Raw genomic sequence first — 27,992 nt, 5'->3', positions numbered from 1 at the left:
AGTTCATTTCACTTAGCATCATCTTATATGTTCATACAGGGTATAGCTATTGGGCTCTTGTGATCCTCTGCTGTGACTAGCCTAAACCTGTACTAATTATCCCCTATGAGGGAGACCACAGAGTCCATGTTTCTTTCGGTCTGGCTCACTTCACTTCGTATAATTTTTTCCAAGTCCTTCCATTTCCTTACGAATGGGGCAATGTCATTCTTTCTAATAGAGGCATAAAATTCCATTGTGTATATGTACTGCATTTTCCTAATCCACACGTTTACTGAGGGGCATCTGGGTTGGTTCCCTATCTTAGCAATGACAAATGGTGCTGCAATGATCGTCACTTCATAAAGACCTTCGAGTCTCAGCCTCTGGAGAGTGTGGACCATGGAACCTGGCATCGCTGGGACGCATCTTTATCATGCAGCATCTACAAGCACACTGCAACCTTCTGAGCCAAAAGATGATGGGGTGCTCATCAAATCTGAGAACTGTTGGTACCAGCCTTTGCTATGTATCTCCTCCTGCCCACCAGGAGCACATGGCAGGCGCTGGCCTTTCTCCTGTGAACGCCTGGTCTCCAGTGCATTTGAAGTCGATGTGTTCTCTCTCCTGGGGACATCAGCCCTTTAGTTTCTTTCATCTCAATTACAGGGATTGCTAAAGAGCCTACTCTGTGGGACACCAGTGACTCACACCTATAATTCTAGCTACTCAGGAGGTTGAGATATGAGGATCACAATTGGAAGCCAGCCCAGGCAGGAAAGTCCATGAAACACTTATCTCCAATTAATCAACTCAAGTGGTAGCATGCTAGTCTTAAGAAGAAAAAAAAACTCAGACAGAGCACCCAGGCCCTGAGTTCAAGCCCCAGTACTGACATCAAGAAAAAAAGAGAGCCTCTTCTGTATCTTGAAATGATGTCATGCTATACCAACTAACTGCTGCCAGGCCAGTCCTTTAAAAAGCACTAGTTTGGGCTGGACACGTGATTTGGCTGGTAGAATGCCACACTATGAACAAAAGCATCAGACTCTGAGTTCAAGTCTCAGTCCCAGAAGGCAAAAAGTGCCCTATCTTTCCAACCAAGGGAGTGCCTGTCTTACCATACCATGACTATGGGCCAGTTTGGGCAGCAAATAAGTAAGTCAGGTAGCTAACATGCTATCTATTTGCATAAGTCCATTAAGCAACCAATTTCAGTGTGTCTATGTATACATATTGAATAATCTTACTCTGCCCCATAAAGTTGTACTATGCATAATAAATAAATAAATATATATATATATATTTTTTTTTTTTTTTCCCCAGAGCTGAGGACCAAACTTGGGGCCTTACGCTCACCAGGCAGGTGCTCTTTTGCTGAGCTAAAATCCCCAGCCCCAGTTAGAATATATTTTTAAAAAAGGAAGTCCAGTGTTTAATTTGCTTTATGAAGGCCCATTTGTCTCCAGAATAAGCAGTAACTCTTAGCAAAAGGAAAACTAATAATAGCCAAGAAGAAATGCAACGTGGGTGTGAAGGGGTCTTTTAAAAGCATGCCTGGGGATATTATTCATAGTTGAATGCTTAGCATGAATCCCTACATATTCAGACACAAACCTACTCCCAGCTATCAACACATATAATTATCTAGCTGCCACTGGAAACCTTTCCAGGAGCAGAAGAAAATATCTGGGAATGACATAGTACAATAGGTAATGAGGTTTTATAATTAAGGGATATATTTGCTCTAGGGAAAAAGAAACAAATCAGTTTAAAGGGCAAACAGCTGCATAAAATCAGACTCTGTTACAAATCATAAAAGGCAGTCTTTGACACGTGGACAATCTGCTCTCAAGTTGGGCTTTTTCTTTGTGAAAGCTGGTGTCTCATGCCTGTAATCCTAGCTACTCAGGAGGCTGAGATCTGAGGATCACAGATCGAAGTCCACCCAGGAAGAAAAGTCCCCATGAGACTCTTATCTCCAATAAACGACTCAAAAAAAAGCTTGAAGTAGCACTGTGGCTCAAGTGGTAGAGCACTAGCCTTGAGCATGGAGAGGCTCAGGGAGAGTGCCCAGGTCCTGAGGTAAGCCCTGGGACTATTAAAAAAAAAAAAAAAGGAAACAGAGATTTCTAGGCACTGGTAGCTCATGCCTCGCTAATTCCTAGTCACTCGGGAGACTAAGTTCTGAGGATCAGGGTTCACAGCCAGCCCAGGCAGGAATGTCCATGAGACTCTTGTCTTGGATAAACTATCAAAAAAAGCTGAAAGTGGAGCTATGGCTCAAGTAGTAGAGAGGTAGCCTTAAACAAAAGAAACTCAAGAATAGCACACAGACCCTGAATTCAAGCCCCAGGACCGGCAATATAGGCAGCACATACAGCTTGAGTGTTTCCCCAGGCTTGCACTATATTCCTGACCTGACTCAGAAATCCGTTGCACTATAAAACAAGCACTTCTATCTGAAGACACAAATGTTTCAGAGAATCATAAAGCAAGCTCAAATATGGCTTCACAGTTCAACTCAAAACAAAATATAGAAAATGAAAAGTCATTGTATTTTCACAGTTTCACCAATAGCTTGCATTTTTCTATGTCACATTTTGTTTAAGAACAAAAGGATGGGAGGATAGCACAATGTTTGAGGATAGAAAAAGAAAAAAATGGTGATGCAACATAAAATCACCAAAACACAAAACAAGGGTAAAATGAAAAGTAGGGATGAAACACACACACACACACACACACACACACACACACACACACACACACACACACACACACACACAGGATGAACTTTCAAAACTTCTATTTTTCCATCGCCTCATTCATTTCCTTTTTTTTTTTCCAGAGGTGATTGATGGATAATTCAGTGAATTTCAATCAGTTCTGCAGCCTTTTCAAGGCAGTGTGCTGGGTACCATGCAGCATCCCAGCAGGAGACAGAGAACATGCTAGAAGGAAGTGATTGAGGAGTGTTTTTAAAACAGCAGTCTGGAGTTAGGAAGCTTCTCATGCTGCCAATACACCTCAGAGCCCGGAAACTAAAGATCTCTTCTACCCTGAGACAGAAGAGTAAGAAGTGGAGCCCAGGCCTTCCGTAGATGTACCAAGTTGCTATGACACACAGCCAGCAGAAGGAGCGATGGGAACAGATACCCCCCACCTCATTCTTTGTCCTCAGCATCTGCCAGCACACATCTGGTGCCAGATCCTGCCAGAGGTAGAGGTAGAGGAGTTGTGGATGCTGCTGTGAAAGTCAGCAGCCTCAGCACTAAGCAGAGAAGGGTGAAGCGAGGAGGAAAAGGAGACCATGGAGTTTGAGGCTGTTTTAACATTTTTAAGTAATTGACAAACATATCTAGTACTATGCAATCAAATCTGATCCCTTAGAGGGACTTGTGACAGACAGGGCAGGCTGACTTGTCAGGTTGCAATACTGGACACGATAACTGAAGTGAGAGTATATGGTCTAGAGCAGCTATTCAAAGAGTGGTCCATGTACAAGCACTAGTCTAGGGGCTGTTACTCAAGCACACACACAAAAAAAAACAGACAGAAACTGAGAGTAAACATTTAGAAACATTTACAACAATTTGAAAATATGAGCTAATATCAGTGAAATCTATTTTTATGAAGTTTGCAATCTATATGTTTTTAGGCTTTCCCTCACCTTTCTCTCTTTCTTTCTCTTTCTTTCTTTCTTTCTTTCTTTCTTTCTTTCTTTCTTCCTTTCTTTCTAACCATAGCAAGCCAGGCAGCCCAGCCACCTGTACTAAATATAGGTGTGACTCTGTATTCAAGGCTCCCCATCTGCAGATTCAACCAGCTACACATCAAAAATACTTGGGGAAACGTTGCATCTGTACTGAACCTATATAGACTTTTTTGGCCTAAATAGACTGTATAGACTTTTTTTCCCTAAATGACACAGAAATATTTAAATAGCATTTTAAGCCAGGCACCGGTGGCTAGCACCTGTAATCCTAACTACACAGGAGGCTGAGATCTGAGGATCCTGGTTCAAAGCCAGCCTGGGCAGGAAAGCCCAGGAGACTCTTATCTCCGATTAGCCACCAGAAAATCAGAAGTGATGCTGTGGCTCAAAATGGGAGAGCATTAGACTTGAGCAAAATAGCCCAGGGACAGTGCCCAGGTCCTGAGTTCAAGCCCCACGACCAAAACAAAATGAATAAATGAATAAGCAATTCAAAAACAGCATTTTACATTGTATTTAGGGGTCATAAGTAATTGAGAGATGACTTCATGTGTGGAAAGATATGCATAGATTATTAGTGAGTATCATGCCATTTTCTATAATGGACTTAAGCCTCAGTGGATTTAGGTTTCAGTGAGGATGCTAGAATCTGTACCCGCTGATGCGGGGGATGACAGTACCAGGTACTTTAGGGACTGAGCTGAGAGAAAGGCAGGCCTGCCTGTGTGAGCTTATTATGCCTTTCCCTAAAACACAATAACTCACAAAACAGCTGCCCTCTGCCTCTCCCTGCCTGCTCCTCCCTCCACAGCAAAGAAACTGGACTCTGCTCTCCATGCGCCTTACTTCACCTCTGCTCAGCTCCTGAGTTCTGCCTTTCCATTCTTATACTAACAGTCCCAGCTGCTCTGCTCACTTCAGACCTTTTTCTAAAGATACCAGCCTAGATTCCAGCCTTGCACGTCTGCCTGGGACTGTGGATTTTTAAAATGATCCTGAAGGAGACAGAGCTCCCCACTTCTGAGAAGCCCCAGCCATCTCCACCATCTCTCCAGAGCACCCGGAAGACATGTGGTTGAAGCAGGCAGTGAGAGGCAGGGAAAGAACTGAATGTTCTATGCAGGCTGTTCTGAGATATTGAAGAACAGCAAAGGCTCATGGCTCCCAGTGCTCAAAGCTTAAAGAACAGAGTATGCCATGCCTGGCACGCTCCATCTGGAACATTTGCATTAGTAGGGTAAGAGCTGGAGGGAAGTGCAAACAGCTCAGGAGCTTGCTCTCCAGTTTGGGGGATGGGGTAGGGGGACAACCCTTGTTTGCAGGTTGCACTGTTCAAGGAGGGGGAGAGGTTCATGAAAGAGAATTACTAGAGATACCAGATGTGAGAAGAAAACCTGGCCTCACTGAGGAAGTCGGTCCCAAGTGGCCTGTGTGTATGCCCCCAATGAAGGCAGTTGTACAGTTCAGGTAGGGAGGCGGGGCCTGCTGGAGCTGACACACCCTTAGGGACTCCTGCTCCTGCCCAACCCCCCACCGCAAGGCTTAGCAGCCTCTCTGTCAGGGACCCAGCACAAAGCCCCTTCCCAATAGGCAATGACCACAGGAAAAGTGGTGAGCTGTACTTAGAAAAGGTGGTTTGATTTTGGTTTTTTGTTTTTCTATAAAGGAAGTAAATGCAGTGGGAGAATGAGAAATGAACAGTAGCCTTTTTTTGGTGGTGGTGGTGGTACTGGAGTTTGAACCCAGGGCTTTGTACTTGTTAGGCAAGTATTCTACTGAAGAGCCATTCCTCCTGTGCTGACAATGGGAAATGAAAACACAAAGAAAGACTCACAGAGGCAGAAATAGGAAAAGAAGAGACAGTGAAAAGAGAAAGGGCAGATAGATAACCAGGTACTTAAGAAGGACCACTGGGTGGGCAGATATAGAAGCAAGGGCAATGCCGGGAACCAGGCGATGCATTGGAAAACAGCTGGCAGAGATACCTGGGCCCAGATGTTCCCCTGAGACAGCCTTCTTAGCTCCAGCTCTCCTCAGAGCCGCGGTGAAGAATTCACAAAACTCAGCTTTTCCTTGTAGATGCCTGTCATTAATAGTAACGGGAAAATTGCTGTGGTTTATAGCCAAAATATGCTTAAGATCTCCAAGGTTTCACAAGGGAAGAAAATAGTTTTCAAGATTTGCTAAGGAATAAGCTATGCACTTTCCAAAAATTAAAAAAAAAAACACCAAACCTCCATTTACTAGTAAATGTTCCACATTCTTAGGCATAAAAGAAATACAAATCAAAACTATATTGAGATTCAACCTCACTCCAGTCAGAAGAGGCAATCTTTAAAGAACAAACACCAAAAGATGGTGAAAATGGGGGAGCCAAAACAAGTAGTGAGTCCATGTCAAAGACAGATAGCAATCTTCTAAAATGCAACTATTTGGGAAGATGTCACACCAATGTCGAGTTCCAAGAACTAGAGAATGAATATATTTATAGCGCACTGTTCTGATTTAGGAGAATTAAGGCAGCTTACATTCAGTGGAAGTCTGGATAGGGGCAGAAGAACTGTGGGAGATAAAGTGTCAGTGACAATTACTCTAAGAAATAATAATAATTTTTGCTTGTCTAATGTTCACAGTGCTGGATGAACATTTGAATGTGCCCAGAGTCCTCTCCATTGCCAATCCTAGCACTAACTCCCCTACCCCCAGCCTGCTCTGGTTCCCTGCCTCAGTCTCTGTCCTTGATGACCACCCCATACAACCAAAGCTTAGCAGAGCAGCCTGGATCCTTCTTGACAAGGTAGTAATTTCCCTTCCTGGTCAAGTCCTCATCTATGTCCTGGCAGGTCACTTCCTTCTACTCGATCAAGTAAATGGAGATAGGATCAACCTTTCCTAAATGGTGCCAGGGACTTTGATCTTGTTAATTTTTCTCTCATCAGAATGAGCCAAGGACTTGGGAGTTCTCAAAAAATATACTCTGTTTGCATGTCTGCTGACAAGCCGTGTGACAAACCTTTAAGATGCAGGCTGAAGTTGCCTCTGAGGCATGCCTATCATCTCAGCCCTAAAGAAGATGAAACAGAAAGACCATGAGTTCAAGGCTAGCCTGGGCCTTGAACTTGTAAGACCCTATCTCAAAAATAAAGTAAAGAAAAAATTTAAAGAAAATATATATATCACAACAAAAAAAGAATAGTCTACAAGCTGGAAAAAAAATAATAATGATGACAAAAGATGTGGGCTGATTCAGCACCCAATGGGCTCCTCTCCCTGGACAGAGGGTTTCACTTTGCCATGGGTTGCCATGCCCTGTTTGTCTGTAACCTTCAGGCTAGAAAAATGAACCCTGATAATTTCACTATGGCCTCATCTGGGGAATCAGTGATATGCCGAAGTCCTCGCTGTGTGTGAATCAAGGCTTCCTGGTAAGTCCCCAAGAAAGTCACAACACTTTATCATATTAACTTCTAGCTACAGAACATAGAAGAAAATGCTAGGAGGAAAGTATTTTGTCCCCTAGAATTGCTACCTCCTGGGCCAGATTTTATCTCTGCTCAGGACATCTGCTGTCTGTCCACAGCCTACTGTGAGTTTTGGAAGGAAACATATGTGGTTGCTTTCTGTTATATTTGCTATATTTGTGGTGCTAGTTATATGAAAACTAACAAATGTAAATGTGAAGGGGGTCTTTAAAACAGACCAAGGTTCTCTATGACTGTAGCAAAACATATCATCAGATGGATGGCATGAGAAAACAGTGCTTAATTCAAATTTTGTTAAGAAGAATAATGTGTTCCAGGACTCCCCAGCCCTGTAGATTTAAAAAGAATGTTACACACACAGCCTCTGACCTTCAAGGAGTTCATAATTTAGGCAGATGCTACCACATGACATAGCAGGGCCTCAGAATATACAAACAGGGTTGAAGGAAGATATGATTAGGACTCACTAGAATGCTGAAGGAAATCTATCACTCTATGCTCCCTGCTCACAGAGACACCCTCCCAGGAGGAAGGAATGCCCCAAATACTCTGCTTAAGACATTCCATATCCTAGGGCTTGAACTCAGGACCTAGGCACTATACTTGAGCCCTTTTTAGCTGAAGGTTGGTGCTCTACCACTTGAGCCACATCTCCATGTCCAGCTTTCTACTGGCTAACTGGAGATAAGAGTCTCACAAACTTTCCTGCCTGGGCTGCCTTTGAACCTCTATCCTCAGTTGTCAGCCTAAGTAGCTAGAATTATAGGTGTAAACCACTGGTGCCTGGCTCACATTTTGCTTTTTATGTGAAAATGTGCTGATTACATTTGGTCAGATAATAGGAAAGCTTCCTGTATTCCTTAAATGCCTATGCAATAATGAATTTATAACAACTCAATAATGCATATCTAAATGAATGTGAACAATCCCAGAAGGAGTGAGTCACAAAAGTACCCTAATGTGCCACCTTGTGAGGGAGAAATTACCGCACATTCCCTGAAGGGAATGATTTAGAAAAATAATAATGAAAACCTCCAGCAATTCAAAAAGAGATAGAGAAAAACAAGCCCCTTCTTGACAAAATAATGTTAAACTAACCACAGCAAACTCAAAGCCCAATTTCAGAGTTTCTAGCAGTTGGCAAACACAATATTGGTTTTGCATGTTGATGACATATGTTTTATTTCCCACCATGCATCAATATTCACACTTAGCTAACTCGAAAGTGTGTCAGTCTTTCTCTCTCAATCCTCCTTCCCCTCACCCCCTGCCCTCCCCATCCCTCTCTCTCTCTCTCCCTCTCCCTTACCCCCACCCTCCACTTGAACTCGGGGTCTGAGTGCTGTCCCTGAGCTTCTTTGCTCAAATCTAGTGCTCTACCACTAGAGCCACAGCTCTAATTCCACTTTCTGTCATTAATTGGTGATCAGAGTCTCACAGAAAGTGGAAGCAGGGGAAGGCTAGTAGCTCACACCTGTAATCCCAGCAACTCAGGAGATTGTGATCTGAGGATCATGGTTTGAAGCCAGCCCAGCCAAAAATGTCCTTGAGACTCTTATCTCCAATTAACCACCAGAAACCTAGAAGTGGCACTCTGGCTTAACATAGGAGAGTGCTAGCCTTGAGTGAAAGAGCTCAGGGACAGTGCCCAGGCCCCAGGTTCAAGTCCTATGACCAACAAAAAACAAGCTATTACTCTTATATTGTGAAATCCACCCTCTCAATGGCATTTTCATGGTTAACACAGCAAATGAAACAGATCTTACCAATGGGGCATGAAATATGAACCACACAAGATAAAGCATGCTTGTAGACATGCACATTGCTCCAACATAAAGCAAAAAAGAAATCTGCTCTGGATAACCTAATTTATATTCCTGCTCCTACTCCTAAACTTTTCCAGAGAACTTTCAACAGTATTATAGTTGTTCTTTCTAGAGGCACAAAAGTTAGGAGTGTTTGTTGAAATTCATTTTGTTTAATAAAAATTATGAACACTGTCCTATGCCAGTTTAAAACTGAGACAGTTAAGTTTAGAAAACAATCCTATGAGGTTTACACAATCATCTCATTGTCATAAATAAGGAAAGTGAGGCAGCGGGGGTTAAGTGTGCTGTGAAGGGCCCTACAGTGAGTACTTGGTGCATCAAGCATAAAAGGAGGCAGGTTGACAATAGGGCATGCTGCCGTCCTGGTAGAGGGCAGAATCAAGGCAGTGAAGACAGGAGGCCATGACTGGTATCCGTCTGCATCAAGCAAATGATTAAATTCCTCCTATGTTGATGTTTTCTAAATGTAACCCTTTTTAAAAGAGAGACCAAGATATCAAATGGGTCTTTCCTTTCCTTTTCCTTTTTTTTTAAAGACATGGTCTCACTATGTAAGCCAGGCTTATTTCAATTTCTCTATACTGTCTCAGCCTTCTGAGTTCTGGGATTACAGGCATGCACCACCACATTCACCTTAAAGAGATACTTTTGAAATGGGCCTTTCAAAAATAGCATTAATTATGTCAGGTGCCGGTGGTTCACACCTGTATTCCTAGCTACTCAGGAGGCTGAGACCTGAGAACTGCAGTTTGAAGCCACACCAGACAGGAAAGTCCATGAGACTCTTGTCTCCAATTAATCAATGAGCCAGAAATGGAGCTGTGGCTCAATTGGTACATCACTAGCCTTGAGCAAAAAAGCTCAAGGACAGTATCTAATCCCTGAGTTCAAGCCTCAGTACTGATCCCCCCCCCCCAAAAAAAAAGCATTAAGAAAAAAATGGCATAAGTATCTTTGGTATGGGCCATTTTATTTATTTATCGTTTTCATAAAATTTTGATATGGATTGTTTTGGTGGGTTAAAATCTCCCATTAAATACAGAAATCCTCAATATAAATGTTGTAATAACCAGGCATAGTAGCACATACCTGTAATCCTAGCACTCAAGAGATTGAAGCAAGTCAGGCACTGGTGGCTCATGCCTGTAATTCTAGCTACTCAGGAGGCTGAGATGTGAGGATCGCAGTTCAAAGCCAGCCCAGGCAGGAAAGCCTGTGAGACTCTTATCTCCAATAAACAACCAGAAAGCCAGAAATGGTGCTGTGGCTCAAGTGGTAGAGCCCTAGCCTTGAGCTGAAGAGCTCAGGGACACCACCCAGGCCCAGAGTTCAAGACCCACGAGTGAGAGAGAGAGAGAGAGAGAGAGAGAGAGAGAGAGAGAGAGAGAGAGAGAGAGAGAGAGAGAGAGAGAAATTGAAGCAAGAGAATGAAGACTTCTAGGCCAGCCAGGTCTACATAGCAAATTAGATATTCCTGGGGGTGGGAGAGGGGGAAGGAAGGACACTGACATAATGAGTGCATCCTGGTCCTAGTCATTACAAGCTAAGCCTACTGAGTTAATGCTGCTGCTATTATTACTGAATTAATGTTTAGCTATCAGAGGGATAAAACTAACTCACAGCTGAAACTGGGTTATAGAGCCTTTGGCCCAGACAGCATCTCTGTGAATTACGTTAGCTGCTAACTGATGCAGAAAATATTCTCACAAGAGAACTAATTTAGCACAAGCTATGGGCTAAAGAGGTTGAGTGCCTTTCTTTATCACCACACCATGCTCAATCAGAATTATAAGAAATTATAAGAAATCTCAATCTTGTTCAACTCCCAAATAGTACTATCTTTTTCTCTTTCTTTCCAGGAGAACTTTTTTTATATCAACTGTATGCTATGCACAATGGTATCCAACAAAAAGAATAGTATAATCATTGGTACCGTGGTCTGAAAGGGGAACTAAGGGTGAATTCGTTTGCTGCTGCTGCTGCAAAACAAATTATTATAAACTTAATGGCTTAAAACAATACATATTATCTTGAAGTTCTGCAGGTCAAGAGTCAGGTATAGTACAACCAAGTTCTATGTTCTGGTCAAAGCCACACTGAAGAGGTCTGCTAGATTCCATCCCTCATGGTTGTAGGAACAATGGCTGGGAGGTGAAGGATGGCATCCTTAGCTTTTAGAACTCACTCTGAGATCCTTGCCTCATGACAGGAAGTTCACAGCATGGTAGCTTTCCCTTTAAGGCCAGCAAGAAAACTTCCCATGGATCAATTTCTTTCTTAGGTCCCTTTTAAGAACTCTACAAATCAGAACTGATCTACCCAGGCTAATCTTCCTTTCAAGACCTTTGATGCATTCACAAAATCTTTTGCTCTGTCATATAAGCTCAACTGATCACAGTGCTGCCAGACCCAGGGAGAGAGCAGTTATGTACCAAAAGCAGCCATCCTGGATAGGGCAGGTCAACTCCAGGCTCCATTGTAAACCAGTTACCCCAATGAGGCCCCAAACTACAGTTGTAGTCAGTGTTTGTAGAGTTAGGATTTCCAGGAAAGAGAATGTTATATATATTTAAAAATACCATAACCACTCCCATGTGCTTAGCAGCATGACTTACAATAGCCCAAAGTTGGGAGCAATCCAAGTGTCCATCAATGGATGAATGGGTAAATATAATGTGATCTATGCACACACTGGAATGTTATTTGCCCTTAAAAAGGAAGGAAATTCTGCCACATGCTACAACACAGGTGAACCGTGAAAGTTTAGTCTGAGGAAATAAGCTAGTCATAGAGATAAGCAATGCATGATTCCACTTACATGAGGTTTTGAGAGGCACTAATTCACAGGAAATAGATGCCAGTTGCCAGGACTTGGGTAGAGAGGTTTAAAGAATTGCCAAATACCAAGCTTCAGTTGTGCAAGGTAGAAAGAATTCTGGAGATGAATGATGCTGATATTTGCACATCAGTGTCAATATATGTAAGGCCACTGAAAAGTGTGCTCACCAACATGAACTTTATCATTTTATTTTACCATAATAGTTTTAAGATAATTTAATGGTCATTTTTCCTTTTATTTTTTATTAATTTTATTTAATTTTTGTTGCTGTGGTACCAAGGAATTGAACCCAGGGCTTCATGCATGGTAGGCAAACACTCTACTAGTAAGGCAATTTCCCTGCCATTTACCACAATTTTTAAAGAATAAAATCAATAATAATTATACAAAGTATCTTTTGCAACAAAACAATTTACAACTATTTTTTCACTCTTTCAATAGTCAAGAATGGGTATTTGCATTCAGACTAGGTTTTAAGGGAGGAAAATAATAATGTCTATAGATTTCACAATTGAAAGGGAATACCAAATTTGAGAGACACAGGGTAAAAAAAGAGAAATAACGACAAAAGCAATACTTGCAAAACTGTCTGGTGTAAGTGAACTGAACACTGGGGGGGGGGAAGGGGGGAGGGAGGGGGGCATGAGGGACAAGGTAACAAACAGTACAAGAAATGTATCCAATGCCCAACGTATGATACTGTAACCTCTCTGTACATCAGTTTGACAATAAAAATTTGAGAAAAAAAAATAATAATGTCTATAGATTTCACAATGGTTAGTGAATTAAAAACTGAAGTTCACTTTTTTTATTTTAATTAATTAATTAATTTTTTTCTTATTTATTGTCAAAGTGATGTACAGAGAGGTTACAGTTTCATACATTAGGCACTGGGTACATTTCTTGCACTGTTTGTTACCTCCTCCCTCATTCCCCCCTCCCCTCTCACCCTTTTCCTCTCCTCCCATGAGTTGTTCAGTTGGTTTACACCAAATGGTTTTGCAAGTATTGCTTTTGTAGTCGTTTGTCTTTTTACCCTTTGTCTCTCAATTTTGTTATTCTCTTTCACTTTCCTAGTTCTAATACCAGTATATACAGTTTCCAATGTACTCTGATAAGATACAGTGATAGTGCGGGTTGAGGTTCATTTTTATAGTAATTTCTGTTCTGTCAGAAATCACAGATGGAAGTAGAGGTGTGGCTCAAATGCTAGGATGCCAACCTAAGTGGAAACAAACAAAACAAAAACATAGAAAACAACCAAGAGCAAGAAGACCAGAGTTCAAGCTTCAGTATCTGAACACACACACACATCACCACAGAAACAGTGATGCAAAACAATGGTCCCACTGCAGTCAAAAGCAAAACTCACTTGACCCAGATCCAAGGTGAGGCTGACTCTATTGTACTGTGTGCCAGAGGAGAGAGGAGGGCTTTGCCACCACCGTTCTGATCCATCAATCGCATATGTGGCTGGATGTGCACGCTTAGAATCCTCAGAATTACAATAGTCACAGAACTGGCCCTGGGGGAAAAAAAAAGAAAAGTTTTTTTTTAATACTTAAGTCATTTTCTTTCTTATCCACTTAGCAAAAGCAGCAGCCAATCCAACCGTGCTGAAGTTCATTCTAATGCATTCTGAAGTCAGGACAGCTTTCTACTTTTCATTTAATCTTAAACCGTATCTCCTGCTTATATCTCTGACTTTGATATAGCTTATTTGCATCTTCCATCCAATACAGATACATTTTCCTTGTCCCATGTAACACTTTAAGAAGTGCCAGTTAGCCAGGCAGCAGTGGCTTACATCTATCTGTAATCCTAGCTACTCAGGAGGCTGAGACCTGAGGATCTAAGAATAGTTCAAAATCAACCAGGAAGGAAAGACTGTGAGACTCTTATCTCCAATTAGCCAGCAGAAAGCAGGAATGAAGCTGTTGCTCAAGCCAAAGTGAGAGAATAAAGCCCCGAGTTCAAGCTCCAGTACACACATACATATTAACATAATCAAGAAGAGGCTTGGTGTGGTAGCTCAAGACTGTAATCTGAACAATTTGGAGATGTAGGCAGTATCACAAGTTCAAGGCCAGCCTGAGAAGCATAGGGAGCCTCTTTCTCAAAACACCAAACGAATAGCCAGTCCCTGGTGGCACATGCCTATAATCCTACCTACTCAGAAAGCTGAGATCTGAGGATCACAGTTCAAAGCCAGCCCCAACAGGAAAGTCTGTGAGATTCTTATCTCCAATTAACCACCACAAAACTAGAAGTGGTGCTGTGGCTCAAAGTGGTAAAGCATCAGCCTTAAGCAAAATTGCTCAGGGACAGTGCCCAGGCCCTGAGTTCAAGCCCTACAACCAACAAACAAACAAACAAAAAAAGGAGCAATGACCTGGGTTACACAGAGTGCAGAGTGTGAAGCAGTACTTCAGCAATTGTGTGACTTTCCAAAAACATTCCTACTACCAGATGTGTGGAAAGAGACCCAGCTCAGGAAAAAGCCCTGCCTGGCAGCACAAAAATACCCTTGCACGGAGGCTGGGAATATGGCCTAGTGGCAAGAGTGCTTGCCTCGTATACATGACACCATTGGTTCGATTCCCCAGCACCACATATATGGAAAACGGCCAGAAGGGGCGCTGTGGCTCAGGTGGCAGAGTGCTAGCCTTGAGCGAGAAGAAGCCAGGGATGGTGCTCAGGCCCTGAGTCCAAGGCCCAGGACTGCCCCCCCCCCCAAAAAAAAAAAATACCCTTGCAGCAGGCACCAAAATCCTGGCAAGAGGAGCCTTGAACTACACTCATCCTTCAAAAGCCACACTCTGTACCAGCCACATTTACACTGTCGTAGACTCAGCCATGCCTCAATAACTTTCTAGAGGCTACAGTGTCTCAAGTGTCTAAACACAGGCCAGTTGAAGCCCTGAGGTAAAGAACTGTCTAAGTGTTCCAGTGCCAGACCCCAAAACTTTGCAATTAAGATGAGAATTGCATTGATTTCCTAAATGTTTGTAGATGGGCACAGGTGAGCTATGATTAAACAGGACAGAGCTCTATGGCTCCCACATACAATGTTTCAGGGCATAAGGGGTTGGCTTTGCACCTCCATAATGCCCCATACCCGAAGGGAGGGATGTGAGTGAGAGAAAACAAGGAAGTCAAAGATAGTCCAAAGAATTTTTTTAAGGGAAGTTAGAAATAAAGGGTCATAAAAATAGGAAGATGACTAGGAGCAGGTGGAAGAGACAGGAATAAGGGGAGGTGAGGGGACAGAAGGAGTGATGGAGGGGTGAACATAATCAAAGTACATTGTATGCATTATAGAAATGTCATAATATACCTTGTAGTATGTAAAACCACTATATACCAATTAACAAGGGCAGATAGGTAAAGTCAAACCGTTTCTCTCAGAAAAATTATTCTATGGCTATATCTTTATTCAGTGGAAAAGTTTGTTAAGCTTATGTACTGGATCACAAATAAAACAAAAGAAAGAAAACAAATTTCCAACCATCTTAAGTGATTTTCCTAATAAAGTTTCCCAGTTTATTCTGCTTTCTTTTCTAATTCATTAAAAACATTTAGAGCCAATCACCATTGGTTTAAGCCTATTCAAAGGGCTAAGATCTGAGAATTATGGTTCAGAGCCAGCCCAAGCATCTTCAAGACTCCTTAAAAGCCACAACTGGAGGCATTGCTCATGTGGTAGAGTGCTAGCTGTGTGTAAAAAAGCTATGTGACAGGATAAGGCCCTGAGTTCAAGTACCAGCAAAAACAAACAAAAGCATTCTTAGAGTTTAGTAGTATGTTAAGGACATATTAACTGACAAATTAACTGATGATCTCTTAATGTGAAACAGCTTGAAAACAAGAGAGACAAAGGAAAATGTAAGTCCAAAATATCTCTCTTCTCACCAAATCACTATGCAAACTACCTTCGATAGATCTACTACCAATGTCTTCCACACACATAAATGCTCATCAACATTTAGTGTCAGTGCAGCCAATCCCAGAATAGGGATTAGAGAACAGGGAATAGGCCCTTCCACTCCCAGCTCCACCCCTTTCTTCCCTGATGCAAGCCCCTGAGTGCTCAATGGCAGTTAGGACTCATCCAACCAGTATGCTTTATGCAAATGTGGATCACAGGTAACCAGTGCTCATCCAACCAATAGGCTCCATGCAAGCTACCACAGTGATCCTGTCCCCAAACTCCAGCCACCCACATGAATTAAGGAAGGCTTAGAGGTAGGACAGCCTTTCTTCTTCCACATCCAACACTAAGGTGGCACTTGATGATTCCCTTCTTTACACACACACACACACACTCACACACACACACACACACAGAGACATTGTTACATAAGATATAACTTGCTTATATATATGTATATATATTCATATATATGCAACATAGTAAGATGATTACAGCAATCAAGGAAATTAACATCCATTTTGTCAACACCTGAACTCTCTCTTTTCAGTTTTCCAGTATACAATGCATCATTATTAGCTGATATCCTCATGTTGCCCTGGGATCCCTGAGCTAATCATTCTATCAATTGAAACTTCACATCAGTTAGCCAAACATCTCTCCATGTCTCCAACTGTGCAGCCCAGATAAGCACATCTAGTCTGTGTTCTAATCATGTTATGATATACTAATTCTATGTATAAGTGAATTCATATAGCATTTTTTCTTTCTCAGTCTACTTTACCTTTTTTATGTATCATAATGTCCTCCAGATTCATCCATATTATGACAAATGGTAAGATTTCTTTTCTAAGTTGAATAATATGGCTCTGTGTATGTCCAAGCCTTCCTTCACAATTTTATTACCATTTATTTGCCACTGGACATTTAGGCCATTCCCATGTTGTGGCTATTGTGACTAGTGCTGCAATGAACAGAACATGTTATACTAATTTTGCTCACATTAAAGATGCTGGATAACGACAGAGGAAATACCAAACATCCATGCTATTGGTGTCTAGGCCCTGTTGAAAGGTTGTGATGGTCGAACATCCCCCAAAGCAATAATGTACAACATCACATACCCAATGGAACCAGAAATTTCTTTGATTACACTCTAAGGGTCATGCACAAAAGCAATCTTTATTTTATACCACAATGATGTTCTCTTCACATGTAAAGGTGACTCCTAATGTAGATAGTCCCTAAGGATTTATTTAGCAAAGAATTCTCCTATGTCTGTTTAGGGACTATATGAAGAGTTACCAGATTATAAAATCTCAAACAACAAAGTGCCATCCAGGCAGTGACATCCCACCCCCATCCTCCACTATAGACTACATACTCCACATAGACTACATGTATGGGAAATATGGACAATAATAATTCCTCAAATTCATAAATTGCTGTGCTGCTTAAGAAACTATTTATGTAAAGTGCTTTAAGACAGCCACACTTGTATCAGCAAGGGTTATATAAGTATATGTAAAATAACATCTTGCCATGAGCAGAGAATCAGGGTACTGGTGACTAGGCTCTTTCCCTCCTTCTCACCATTCTTCCCCCACCAATAGCGTGGGTGACTGATTTGAAGCTAACAATACTGTGTTCTTTTCTGGGGGCTGCCATAGAAAGTAACACGAACTGGGTGGCACAGAACAATAGTAATCCAGTAGTGCCTCACAGCTCCGAAGGCTTTTATTACAAAGCCAAGGTGCCGGTCGGGTTGTTCTCCCTATGAAAGCTGTCAGAGAAGGCCCAGTTTCTGGCAGTGGACTTTCAACCACTATCAGGCACCTCTGCTTTGAAATGCAATTTACCAGGACCACATCTGTCTTCAAAAACACAGCTGAGGGCTGGGAATATAGCCTCGCGGTAGAGTGATTGCCTCCCATACGTGAAGCCCTGGGTTCGATTCCCCAGGGCTTCGATTCCACATATATAGAAGAAGCCAAAAGTGGTACTGTGGCTCAAGTGGCTAGCCTTGAGCAAAAAGAAGCCAGGGACAGTGCTAAGGCCCTGAGTCCAAGCCCCAGGACTGGCAACAAACAAACAAAAACCAGCTGGATGGAATTCAGGTATATCTATCAAACACTTCCATCAGGGAGCTGCACTGGCTGGGAACTTCTATGTCAGTGTCCATTCATGTCCATTTATTCTGCTTCAATGTCATGGGCATTGTGAATAGTGCTGCAACTAACAGAAGAACTATTCACTGCACATGTCTTCCTAAAGCATGTATGGGCTGCCTAAGGCAAGCTGCCACAAGAGTTGCAGACATGAGCAGGAAGAAGCAACCCCACCCTCAGGGAGCTCATGATCTAATAAGGAGGCAGGAATGAAATAAATGGCTCCAAGCTGACAAGGGGAATTAGCAAGGTGTGCAGTGGAGCTCTGTGGAGACACTAGTTAGCTCAGCCTTGCACAGTGGGAAGAAAGAGCAAGAACTTTGTAGCCAGAGCTCCTGGGATTGAATCCTGCCTTTGCCACACAGTAGCTGGTGTGATATTAGACATATTGCTTAAGTTCTCTGGGCTGCAGACTCCTAATTTATCTGTTAAAATGAGCAAGCCAATGGTAGTTCTATTCCTAAACTACTATGATGGCTGAAAATAGAGGCATGGCTCAAGTGGTAAGGCATCAATCAGCCTTGTGAAAAAAAAGGAGAGTATCCAGGCCCTGAGTTTAAGCCCCAGCACTTACACACACACACACACACACACACACACACACACACACACCCTAGAAATGGAACTCCATCAACCAGTGAGTGTACTTCTTTTTTCTGGTCAGTTGTGGGGCTTGATCCCAGGGCCTGGGCACTGTCCCTGAGCCTCTTTGTGCTCAAGGCTAGCACTCTACCACTTGAGCCACAGTGCCACTTCCAGTTTTTGAGTGGTTAATTGGAGATAAGAATCTCACAGGGACTTTTCTGCCTGGGCTGGCTTCAAACTGTGATCCTCAGATCTCAACCTCCTGAGTAGCTAGGATTACAGGCATGAGCCTCCAGCACCGGACAGCAAGTATATTTTTAAAATGACATATCTCTATATTACTCAGCAATGAAAGGAAACAAACTATTGAATTATACAATAATATGATTAGCCCTCGAAAACCTTACGCTAAGCAACAGACACCAGATGCAAAGGACTGCATATTATGTGATGGCATTCACATGACATTTCAGAGAAAAGTAAATTTATCAAGACAAAAGCAGAAGATACAGAGAGGAAATGCAACAGCTGTGGGAGAACTCTGGGGCCTAGTGAAAATGTTCTAAAACTTGTGACAGTTTCCCCAAATCTATATATTTAACAAAGCATATTGAATTACAATGGATGTATTTCAATTTTATGTAATCTAAATCATGTTTCAATAATTCTGAGGGAAAAAATAATGCACATGCTTCAAAATAGTTCTTGTCAGAGATATGAAAAAGCATATAGTTTTTATATGTACACTGAAGATTCACAACAGAGAAATTTCTTTCTGGAATGGGTTAGGTACCACCATCTCACAAGTAAAAGGCTAGAGTGAATAATGGCCTTTGTTTTCTTCTTTTGTGTGTGTGCGCGTGTGTCTTTCTTTTTTGGTACTGGGGATTGAACACAGGACATTGCACTTACTAGGCAAGCACTCTGCCACTGAGCTATATCTCAGCCCTGTTTTCTCCTTCTGCTATGACTATTTCTTTCTCTTGCATTAAATGATCCAGACTCTACAGAACAATAGTAATTCAGAGACTAAAGTAAGATTGGTTGTATTCACAGACTGAACATTGAAGTTTTAACTTTTCATCAGCAACCCTGTAAGGCCACAAGCTCCTAAGAATCTGCTGAGAAATGTGTTGAAATTTCTACTGACAATCCTGTTTCTTTAGCTTTTTCTTCTCAAGAATAATACACTACCAAGCTGCAGGTCCACTTCTAGGTTCTTAGTGTTTAACTGAAGATAAGAGTCTCATGGACTTTCCTGCCCAGACTAGCCAAATATCAATTTTCAAATCTCAGCCTTCTGAGTAGCTAGGATTACAGCATGAGCTACTGGAACCTGGCTGCTGAACTTTTCTGGCTCATGCCATGGAAAAAATATTAGGAATATCTTTTTTAAAAAAAATATTCATGTCCCAGTGGCTCACACCTGTTCAAAGCCAGCCTGGGCAAGAAAGTTGGTCAGACTCTTATCTCCAGTTAGCCACCAAAAAGAGCTGGAAGTAGAGTGGCTCAAGTGTTAGAGCTGCTATCCTTGAGTGAATAAAGCTCAGGGACAGTACCTAACCCCGGAGTTCAAGCCTCAACACTGGCACTGGCACACACACACTCACACGCACATACACATGAATTAGTCACACTTAAGTTTCTGGTTGTAGTCATTTGTCTAAAGTCTACAAAAAATACTCTTATAATTAATGATTGTTATAAAACTATCAATGGATTTAGAGTTCCCAACCCTCACTCAAGATTTTCACATCAGTGAGAGGAAAAAGCCTGTGTTGAAGTTAACAAATGATTTTCGTTCACAGTAGAGCTTTCGTGAAACTGAGTTTCCTGTTTATGGTCATGAATCCAAGTTACACAAACATACAAGAAACTACTTTGTGACTTGCAGTTAGCAAGAATGTGTGGACATTTCCTTATCAGTGCCATCAAGGTAAACCCACAGCCCTCTATGCAAACCACTGTGTAACAGAGGAAGGTAAAAGTATGTGTTGAATTATCAGTGTACAAGATCAAGGTTATGTGTTTGATAAAGTGTACATTCCATCCTTTATAATTACAGTAGGTATGCCAACCTAAACTGAACTCTAGATTACATTTCAACATGCTTTTCATTTCCATTTTTATCATTGCCGGTGTCAGATGTCATATATAATATTTTCAGATTCCATAGGTGAGCAAACATTCAAACCTGAAGCATTAAGTATGACTTATCTTATTCATAATTGCTTTCCAACAGAATTAATCCATATGTTTTTAAGCATTTGACCTTTATGTTAACTTCTTCACAGCCTTTAAATTATCTCCTTTCTGCTATCACCTCATTCAACATTTTCTGAGCACTTGTACAGAGTCAGATTTTATTCTAAACTGTGATTATACAGCTGAGCAATACAGATAAAATCCATGAATACCAGAACCAAAAACTTACATCTCAGCAGCAGTGCATATATAAAAGCTTTTTCAAAGAATCTTAAGTCCAATGAAAGTACAGTGAATATTTCTTACACAATAACCCAAATTCAAATTTTTAAAATATCCTTCCTGTGGACACATGTGATCAATCATTAAAGCATTGCTGTTATAAATGTACTACCATGAGTGAGGAAGAGAGAGAGAGAGAGAGACAATTGTTATCATAACAAGATTTTATTCTAAATCATGAACTTTATTTGTTTTGGTTTTTTTCCTACACTTTTTACAATATCCTTTTCACTTGAAATTCTAAATCCTGGCCCCAAAGATTTCTTTTTGGAAAGTCAAAGAAATAAAATATTTAATTAATTCTTCTGTATTATCAATCTTGAGCTATATAAGAGCTAATTAAACTTAAGAATCATGCAAATATCATCTCAATTCATTCATCACAATCTCTTTGTTCTTCTCTGCCTGTCTCCTACCACCAATCACTTTTTTTTGGGGGGGTGGGTGGGTACTGGGGATTGAACTCAGGACCTGGTGCTATTCCTTAGATTTTTCACTCAGGGCTGGCACTCCACCAGTGAAGCCACAGCTCTACATCTAGCTTGTTTATGGCTAGTTGAAGAATGTCTCAGAATTTCCTGGCTGGGCTGGCTTAGAACCATGTTGCTCAGATCTCAGCCTCCAGAATAGCTAGGATTACAATGTGAGGCACCAGTGCCCAGCTCTACCTTTTGGGTACAGTACCTTGGGCCAATGACCTTCTTCTTGGTAGGCAGGTGCTCTACCACTTAAGCCATATCTCCACGCGTCATCCCTCACATTTCTGAAAGACCAGTCTGTACAAACTGTTGTCAATACAGCATTAGAATGAGTGTCCAGTCACTCAGCTTCCTCTTCTGTTCCCCACTGTTTCTCTCATGCCATCAATTAGCGTTCCTTCTCTAGCCCTCCACTCTGAAACCAGGAAGTTCAACTAACCAAGGCTTTGGTTCACCCCTTATTTGCAGAGGTGAATAGGAGGAAACAGCATAGTCTTTCTGTGGCTAAACTCTTCAGTGAACTCAGAAAGTCACTGCCTGTCTGTTCTAGAAACCCCGTTGGAACAGGAAAAGTGGTTTTCCTGGGGCTCTAGAACAGTAGTATTAACCTATGAAAAGATCCCTAAAAATACTTGCTAGGGAGAGAAAGCGTAGCCCTTCCTGGGAAAACCTGGGGAAGAAGAGAACAATGAGGACTTCCTTATTTCTACTCTACCCATAATTAGGACATTTCCCTCCAAGGCTGAATGTGTATGCCAGGAAATCCAGTAATAAGCGAGAAGGAAATATTAAAGTTGCTGTTTATCTTTAATTTACTCAAAAATGAAAACTCAGTTGCACTGATATATAATAAGAAGATGGACATTAGAAACTTTACCTAGTCCCCAAGTCTGATGATTCCATATTACCCAAAATCCTCAGTGCCCAAGGGAGAAGGCAAGCCACCAGGCTATCATCTGAGGAGAACATCTGGTAGCTTGTGGGTGACTGGCCAAGTGGACATGGAGTCTGTTCTCCTAAACAGCTGAGGAGAGTTACAGCCTGTACTGAAATGGAGAGTGATAACCATGAAGTTCCCTTGACTATAAGGGTTCACCAATTTTCTCTTGGTAAAATACTTAAAAGGACTTTTAAACTTAAAAGAGTTATATGGGAAGAGGAACCAAGATGGCAGATCAGGATAAGAAGCAAAGCAGCACTTCCCAGCTTCTCAGAGCCTCTGAATTCAAACAGCCAGAAAACAGTGTCTCAGTAAGGTAGGTAACTGAGGGGGCACAATAATATTTAATATCAGACAGGTGGAGACTTGGAGAGACCAATGACCATGATTATTTGAACACAGGGTGAGAAAGCATATCAGTGTCAGGTCTAAAGTGGCCCTACTGAGTAACAGAGGAGAGGAGTAGCAGAGAGGGAAAGGAGGAGAAGCACAGTGGTTAAAGGCTGCCATAGCCATGGAACAGAAAGGCTGTCCAAATTTAGCTGGTCTGGAGCAGCTGCACATGCTGCTGCTTGAGAAGTGCTTACACACACACACACACACGTACATACCACATATCTATATGTACAAATACAAACATATATCTCTTAAAAACAACAAAAATGTTGAAAATGAACTATACAACTTGTGAGTAGGGATGGGAGGGAGAAACTGAAAGAAAGCAAGGGAAGGAGTGATAGCGTCCAAAAAGAATTATGTAACTTATGTAACTATAAACCCTCTATACATCACCTTTATAATAACACTAAAAAAATCACAAAAGGAATATAAACACATATACATACATTATATACATATATATACATACATATGTGTGTGTGTTTTTTTCCCAATACTGGAGCTTGAACTTAGACCCTTGAGCTCTCATTTGGCTTTTTCTGCTGATGCTCTACCACTTAAGCCACAGCTCCACCTCCATTATCCCTTTTCTATTATTTCAGCACTATTCACAATAGCAAAGTTATAGAATCATCCTAGGCATTCATCAACAGATGAGTGGATTTAAAAAATGTGGCACATACACAGAGTGGAGTATTATGCAACCAAAAAGAAGAATTAAATCATATTGTTTGAAGGGAAATAGATGGAACTGGAAATTATCATGCTATACGAAACAAGCCAGACTCAGGAAAATAAATATCACACATTTTCACTCCTACATCGAGTCAAGAGAAAAGATATGAAAATAAAACAAGAACTAATGGAATAGAGGAAGAAGAGGGGGAAAAGAGAGTAATGAAGGAATGAATATGATCAAAGTACAATATTTTCATGTATGAAAATGTTAAAGGAAACACATTATTTTATATAATTAATATACACTAATAAAAATGTTTTTAGTTAGGCACTATTGGCTCACACTTGTAATTCTAGCTACTCAAGAGGCTGAGACCTGGAGTATCACATTTAAAAACAGCCTGGTCTGACAAGTCTTCAAGACTCCATCTCAAATTAGCCAGCAAAAATGCTAGACTGGAGACATAACTCAAATGGTAGAGCAACAGTACCAGCACACACAAAATGTTTTTAAAAGGAAGTTATGTAGGTTATACAATGTAACTTTTGCCTTTGTTAGGATAACAAGCAGCTGCCAGAAATATGCTACCTGATATTGATTACATAGTAATAAACTCACTGTTTCATCAAAGTAGAAGTGCTATATCAGCATGTAGAAAATAAATGCTATTCTAGAGAAATATATGTCTTGGCAAAAAAAATTTTGAAAAACAGACGTTTGAAAATGTTTTTATCTTCTCTTACTAACAAGCTAGACATGTATAACTCTAAAATTACCCATTTGTACTTTTTAAAAATATGAAAACAAAATTTTCTAAAACATTTTAGTTTTCTGAAAGAATATTTACAGTGCCTTTTTAAAACGTATTGTTGAAGCATTAAACTACAGCACTTTTCCTAGCAAAAAGTGATGGATAACAATCTGAAAAGTGAGCAATCACTAGCCAAGTTTCTGCTTTTACAAAACTTTAGAGGGGGCTGGGAATGTGGCTTAGTGGTAGACTGCTTGCCTAGCATGCATGAAGTCCTAGGTTCGATTCCTCAGTACCATATAAACTGAAAAGGCCAGAAGTGGTGCTGTGGCTCAAGTGTAGAGTGCTATCCTTGAACAAAAAAGAAGCTCAGGGATGGTGCCCAGGCCCTGAATTCAAGCTCCAGGACAGGAAAAAAAAAAGCTTTAGAAAGCCAGGCAATGGTGGCTCATACCTATAATCATAGCTACTTAGGAGAGGAGGCTGAAATCTGAGGATCACAGTTCAAAGCCAGCCCAGGAAAGTCCATGAGACACTTATCTCCAATTAACAGAAAGGAAGGAAAAAAACAACCTTTAGAGTAACAAGCAGAATGAGTAGCATGATATACATTGCGATGGTAACCTAAGACCTGTGTAGTCACACTATGTACACTTGTGGTGCTCCTCACTGAGCTTAATGCTCTGCTCTCACCACCTTGAAAGTTTTGGACAAGTTTTGGGTTTTGGACAAGAGCTCATTTCTACTCTGCACCTACTGCTGTAATTAGGTCTGAAATTCAGTAGTCAATAAAACCTTCCATTTGAACTATTTAAATATTTTATACTAATAAGCACTGACACAAAAAAGAAAATACAAAAACTAGTGAGCCAGGCTCACTAGTGTACCTGTGTAATACCAGCACTCAAGAAGTAGAATCTAGAGAACTTGGCTGCATTTCAAGTTCCACACCAGCTTGAGCTATGAGACACTGCCTCAATTTTTTTTTCTTAAATTAATTCAGTTAACTTTGAATTGTTGAATTAAGCTAAACTTGTTTAAAGGAATTATATACGTAATTACACTTGCATATTTACATAGTAGTTATAGTCACACACAATAACAAAATAATTTGACAAAGCAAAATTATTTACTTTCTTCTGTTTGAGAAAATTCAATTTTCTAACCAAAAATGTTTTGGCTTGTGTATCTCACCTAGTCTGCAATCCTAGCCACTTGGAAAGTAGAGTTTGGGTGATCAAGGTTCTAGGACAGTCCAGATATAAAAGTTTGAGAGACTGTTATCTCAATCAAGGACTGAGCAAGTCCATTAACCCAGCTATAGGGAAGGAAAATGGCTGGGCAAAGCGGTTCATGCCTGCCATCCCTGTGGGGAAGAACAGCCAAGGCCAACACACCCGACCTCAAAAATAATAAAGGCAGCTGGAGTTGTGACTCAAATGGCGGATCACTGGAGCAAGACTCTGAGTTCCAACCCCACTACTGCCAAAAGTTAATAACAACCAAGGGAAAGGGCAGGAGGCTGAAGGGCTGGGCTGGTAGTAAAATCTACAAGTCCAAGGCCATGAGTTCAATCCCCAGTACTGCCAAAAATACTTTTTTTTCCTAAAACAAATTTTTGTTAGAGAAATTTGAAGTATTCTTATTATTGTTAGTTTATCTTTTTAATTTCTTTGTACATGTTTTATAAGGTACACAGTATATTAATGTCGTCACAAATGCATCTAATTTATGTATACATAAGCATTTGTGGCATTGCAGGTTCAACTACACATCATTTATAAGAATAAGTGGTGAAAAGAGTAACACAGTAGCCTAGACACCAGTGATAATCTTTTTATTTTGCTTTGCTGTTTGTTTTTGTGTGCAGATAAGTGGAAGTCTTCCGCTCAGGGCCTCTTGCTCTCCCTAGGCTTTTCCACTCAAGCCTGGTACTCTACCATGTGATCCACACCTCCACTTTCAGTTTGTTACTGGCTAACTGGCTGGAAGAATCTCTCAAAGACTTTTCTGCCCAGGCTAACTTTGAACCCGGATCCTCAGATCTCAGCCTAAGTAGCTAGGATTTCAAGTGTGAGGCACCAGCGCCTGACATGGTGACAGTCTTAGGCTTTTGGCACACATGCCCCTCACTCCCTAGCCTGGCCACTTTCCCTGACAGTGGAGAGATGATGGTGTATGGCAGAGAATTTCTGTCAGGACTGGATTCCAGCGGAGCTGCCCCACCTTAGGCACGCCCGCAGGTGTGCATCTTACAGCCGGTGGCGAGGCTTGTGTGCCCAGGCCTGGCTCACAGCAAGCCGAAAAAGCGCTAATCATGAGCAGCACAGTCATCTCCCCCAGGTGTGTGTGGCATGGGACACGATACTCTGTGTCTATCAGAAAGCCCCTCGTCCCAGTGACCATGGGCCATTTAGGCCCACGGGGTGTCAAGAGTCTTTTCTGCGACATCGAGCATGACACTACTGATAGAAAATAAAAGTCCTCTCCTAAAGTACACCCCAGAAGGTAACCACTGCCAACTTCCCCGCCTGGCAGGAGGTGGGCCACTAGGCCTGGGGCACCCAAGGGCTGGTCCCCTGCCACCTGGCTGATTGACAGCTGTCGCATCACCTCAACTCAGCACTGGACTTTTCTCCCGGATGTGCTGAAACTTGACCCACAGCCTTCGCTCATCCCCGCCTCAGGTGGCGTGCTGCCAGGGCTGTGCTTCCTTAGACCCGCTCCAGGGACTCCGCGCCCACTTAACTGGGTCCCCGGCTCGCCCAGGGCTGGGGCAGCCCTTCCTCAGTCGCCTGGAGTCACCAGCTTGTGTGTGGAAAAAGACCCGATCCCTTGAGCCCGCTTGCGGGAGTCTGCGTCCCGCCCCACCCCTGCTCTCCGCGGGGACCGTACGTACCTGGATGGTGTGGCCGCTGCCCTGGGCCGTGGGGCCCCCCACTAACTTGCAGTACAGCTCCGGACGAGGCTGCCCGCCGCCGGGTCCCCGCTCCCCGCAGGTGGCTGTGGCCCAAATCTTAGCTGCCTGGGCCAAGTTAAAGTAGGGCGGGTGCAGGCTGAGTGGGGCTGCGTGCCGGGGGTTCGGAGTCTCCGCGCTCCCCAAAAGGGGCACCATGACCGCCAGCAGCAGCAGCAAGGGCAGCGGCCGTAACGATGGCAGAACTGGCCGCGATGCCCAGTCCTGAACCCGCGCTGCCGCTTCCATCCCGCAACACCGAGCCTCGCGATTGCCCAGCGGCCGGGCGCCACCACTGCCTCCCGGACGGCCTCGCTCCCCGCGCGCGCGCGCGCACGCCTCCTGTTGCCCGCAGCTGGGCGAGCGCAGCCCGGGGGAGTGGGCGGTGCCGGGCCACGCCCCTCGCCCCACGCGGAGCCTGGCGCGTGGGGGCGGATTCTCGGCTGGAGAGCCTGCTGCTGCGGCGGGCACCGCGGGACGAGGAGCTGGATCCAGCTGGCGAAAGACGCGCGCTGCAAACTTCATGTAGGCTGGGAAGGCAGAAGGGGTTTCCGGGAGCCCCCACCCAAATGGCCCAAACCGGAGGACCCTTCCCAGGATTAATTAAGCATGCTTCCAACCTCCAGGGAAGAAATCAAACCATCTTCCTTTCGAAATACTCACGATCTCAGACCCAAAGCCAGAAAAGGCAGCTCCTGACCTAAGAGGCTTGCAGGAAATCATCACTGCCTGCAGAACACTCATCAAATACATTGTTCCCAGAGAAGTGT

At 42.4% G+C, this 27,992-nt stretch overlaps 1 protein-coding gene and 1 long non-coding RNA gene across 4 annotated transcripts in view; one reads left to right on the top strand and one right to left on the bottom strand.

The window, feature by feature from the left end:
* The window catches only part of Lama3 (laminin subunit alpha 3), a 214,209-nt gene extending 186,738 nt beyond the window's left edge, over positions 1 to 27,471 (bottom strand). For all 3 annotated transcript variants that reach the window (XM_048363240.1, XM_048363241.1, XM_048363244.1), the window contains exons 1-2: positions 27,166 to 27,471; positions 13,220 to 13,372 (exon numbers count right to left, since the gene is read on the bottom strand). In XM_048363240.1, the coding sequence (XP_048219197.1) occupies positions 13,220 to 13,372; positions 27,166 to 27,471 (459 nt within the window). The remainder of the gene's footprint in view (positions 1 to 13,219; positions 13,373 to 27,165) is intronic.
* LOC125363904 lies at positions 177 to 16,863 on the top strand. Its single transcript, XR_007213380.1, has 3 exons — positions 177 to 333; positions 8,677 to 8,679; positions 16,853 to 16,863. It is a non-coding gene; the product is annotated as an uncharacterized LOC125363904 (long non-coding RNA).
* Positions 27,472 to 27,992: the final 521 nt, after the last annotated feature.

Source organism: Perognathus longimembris, chromosome 15, assembly GCF_023159225.1.
Source record: "Perognathus longimembris pacificus isolate PPM17 chromosome 15, ASM2315922v1, whole genome shotgun sequence".
NCBI lineage: Eukaryota > Metazoa > Chordata > Mammalia > Rodentia > Heteromyidae > Perognathus > Perognathus longimembris.
The sequence above is the reverse complement of the archived record's forward strand: the minus strand, read 5'-3'. Positions and strand labels throughout refer to the sequence as shown.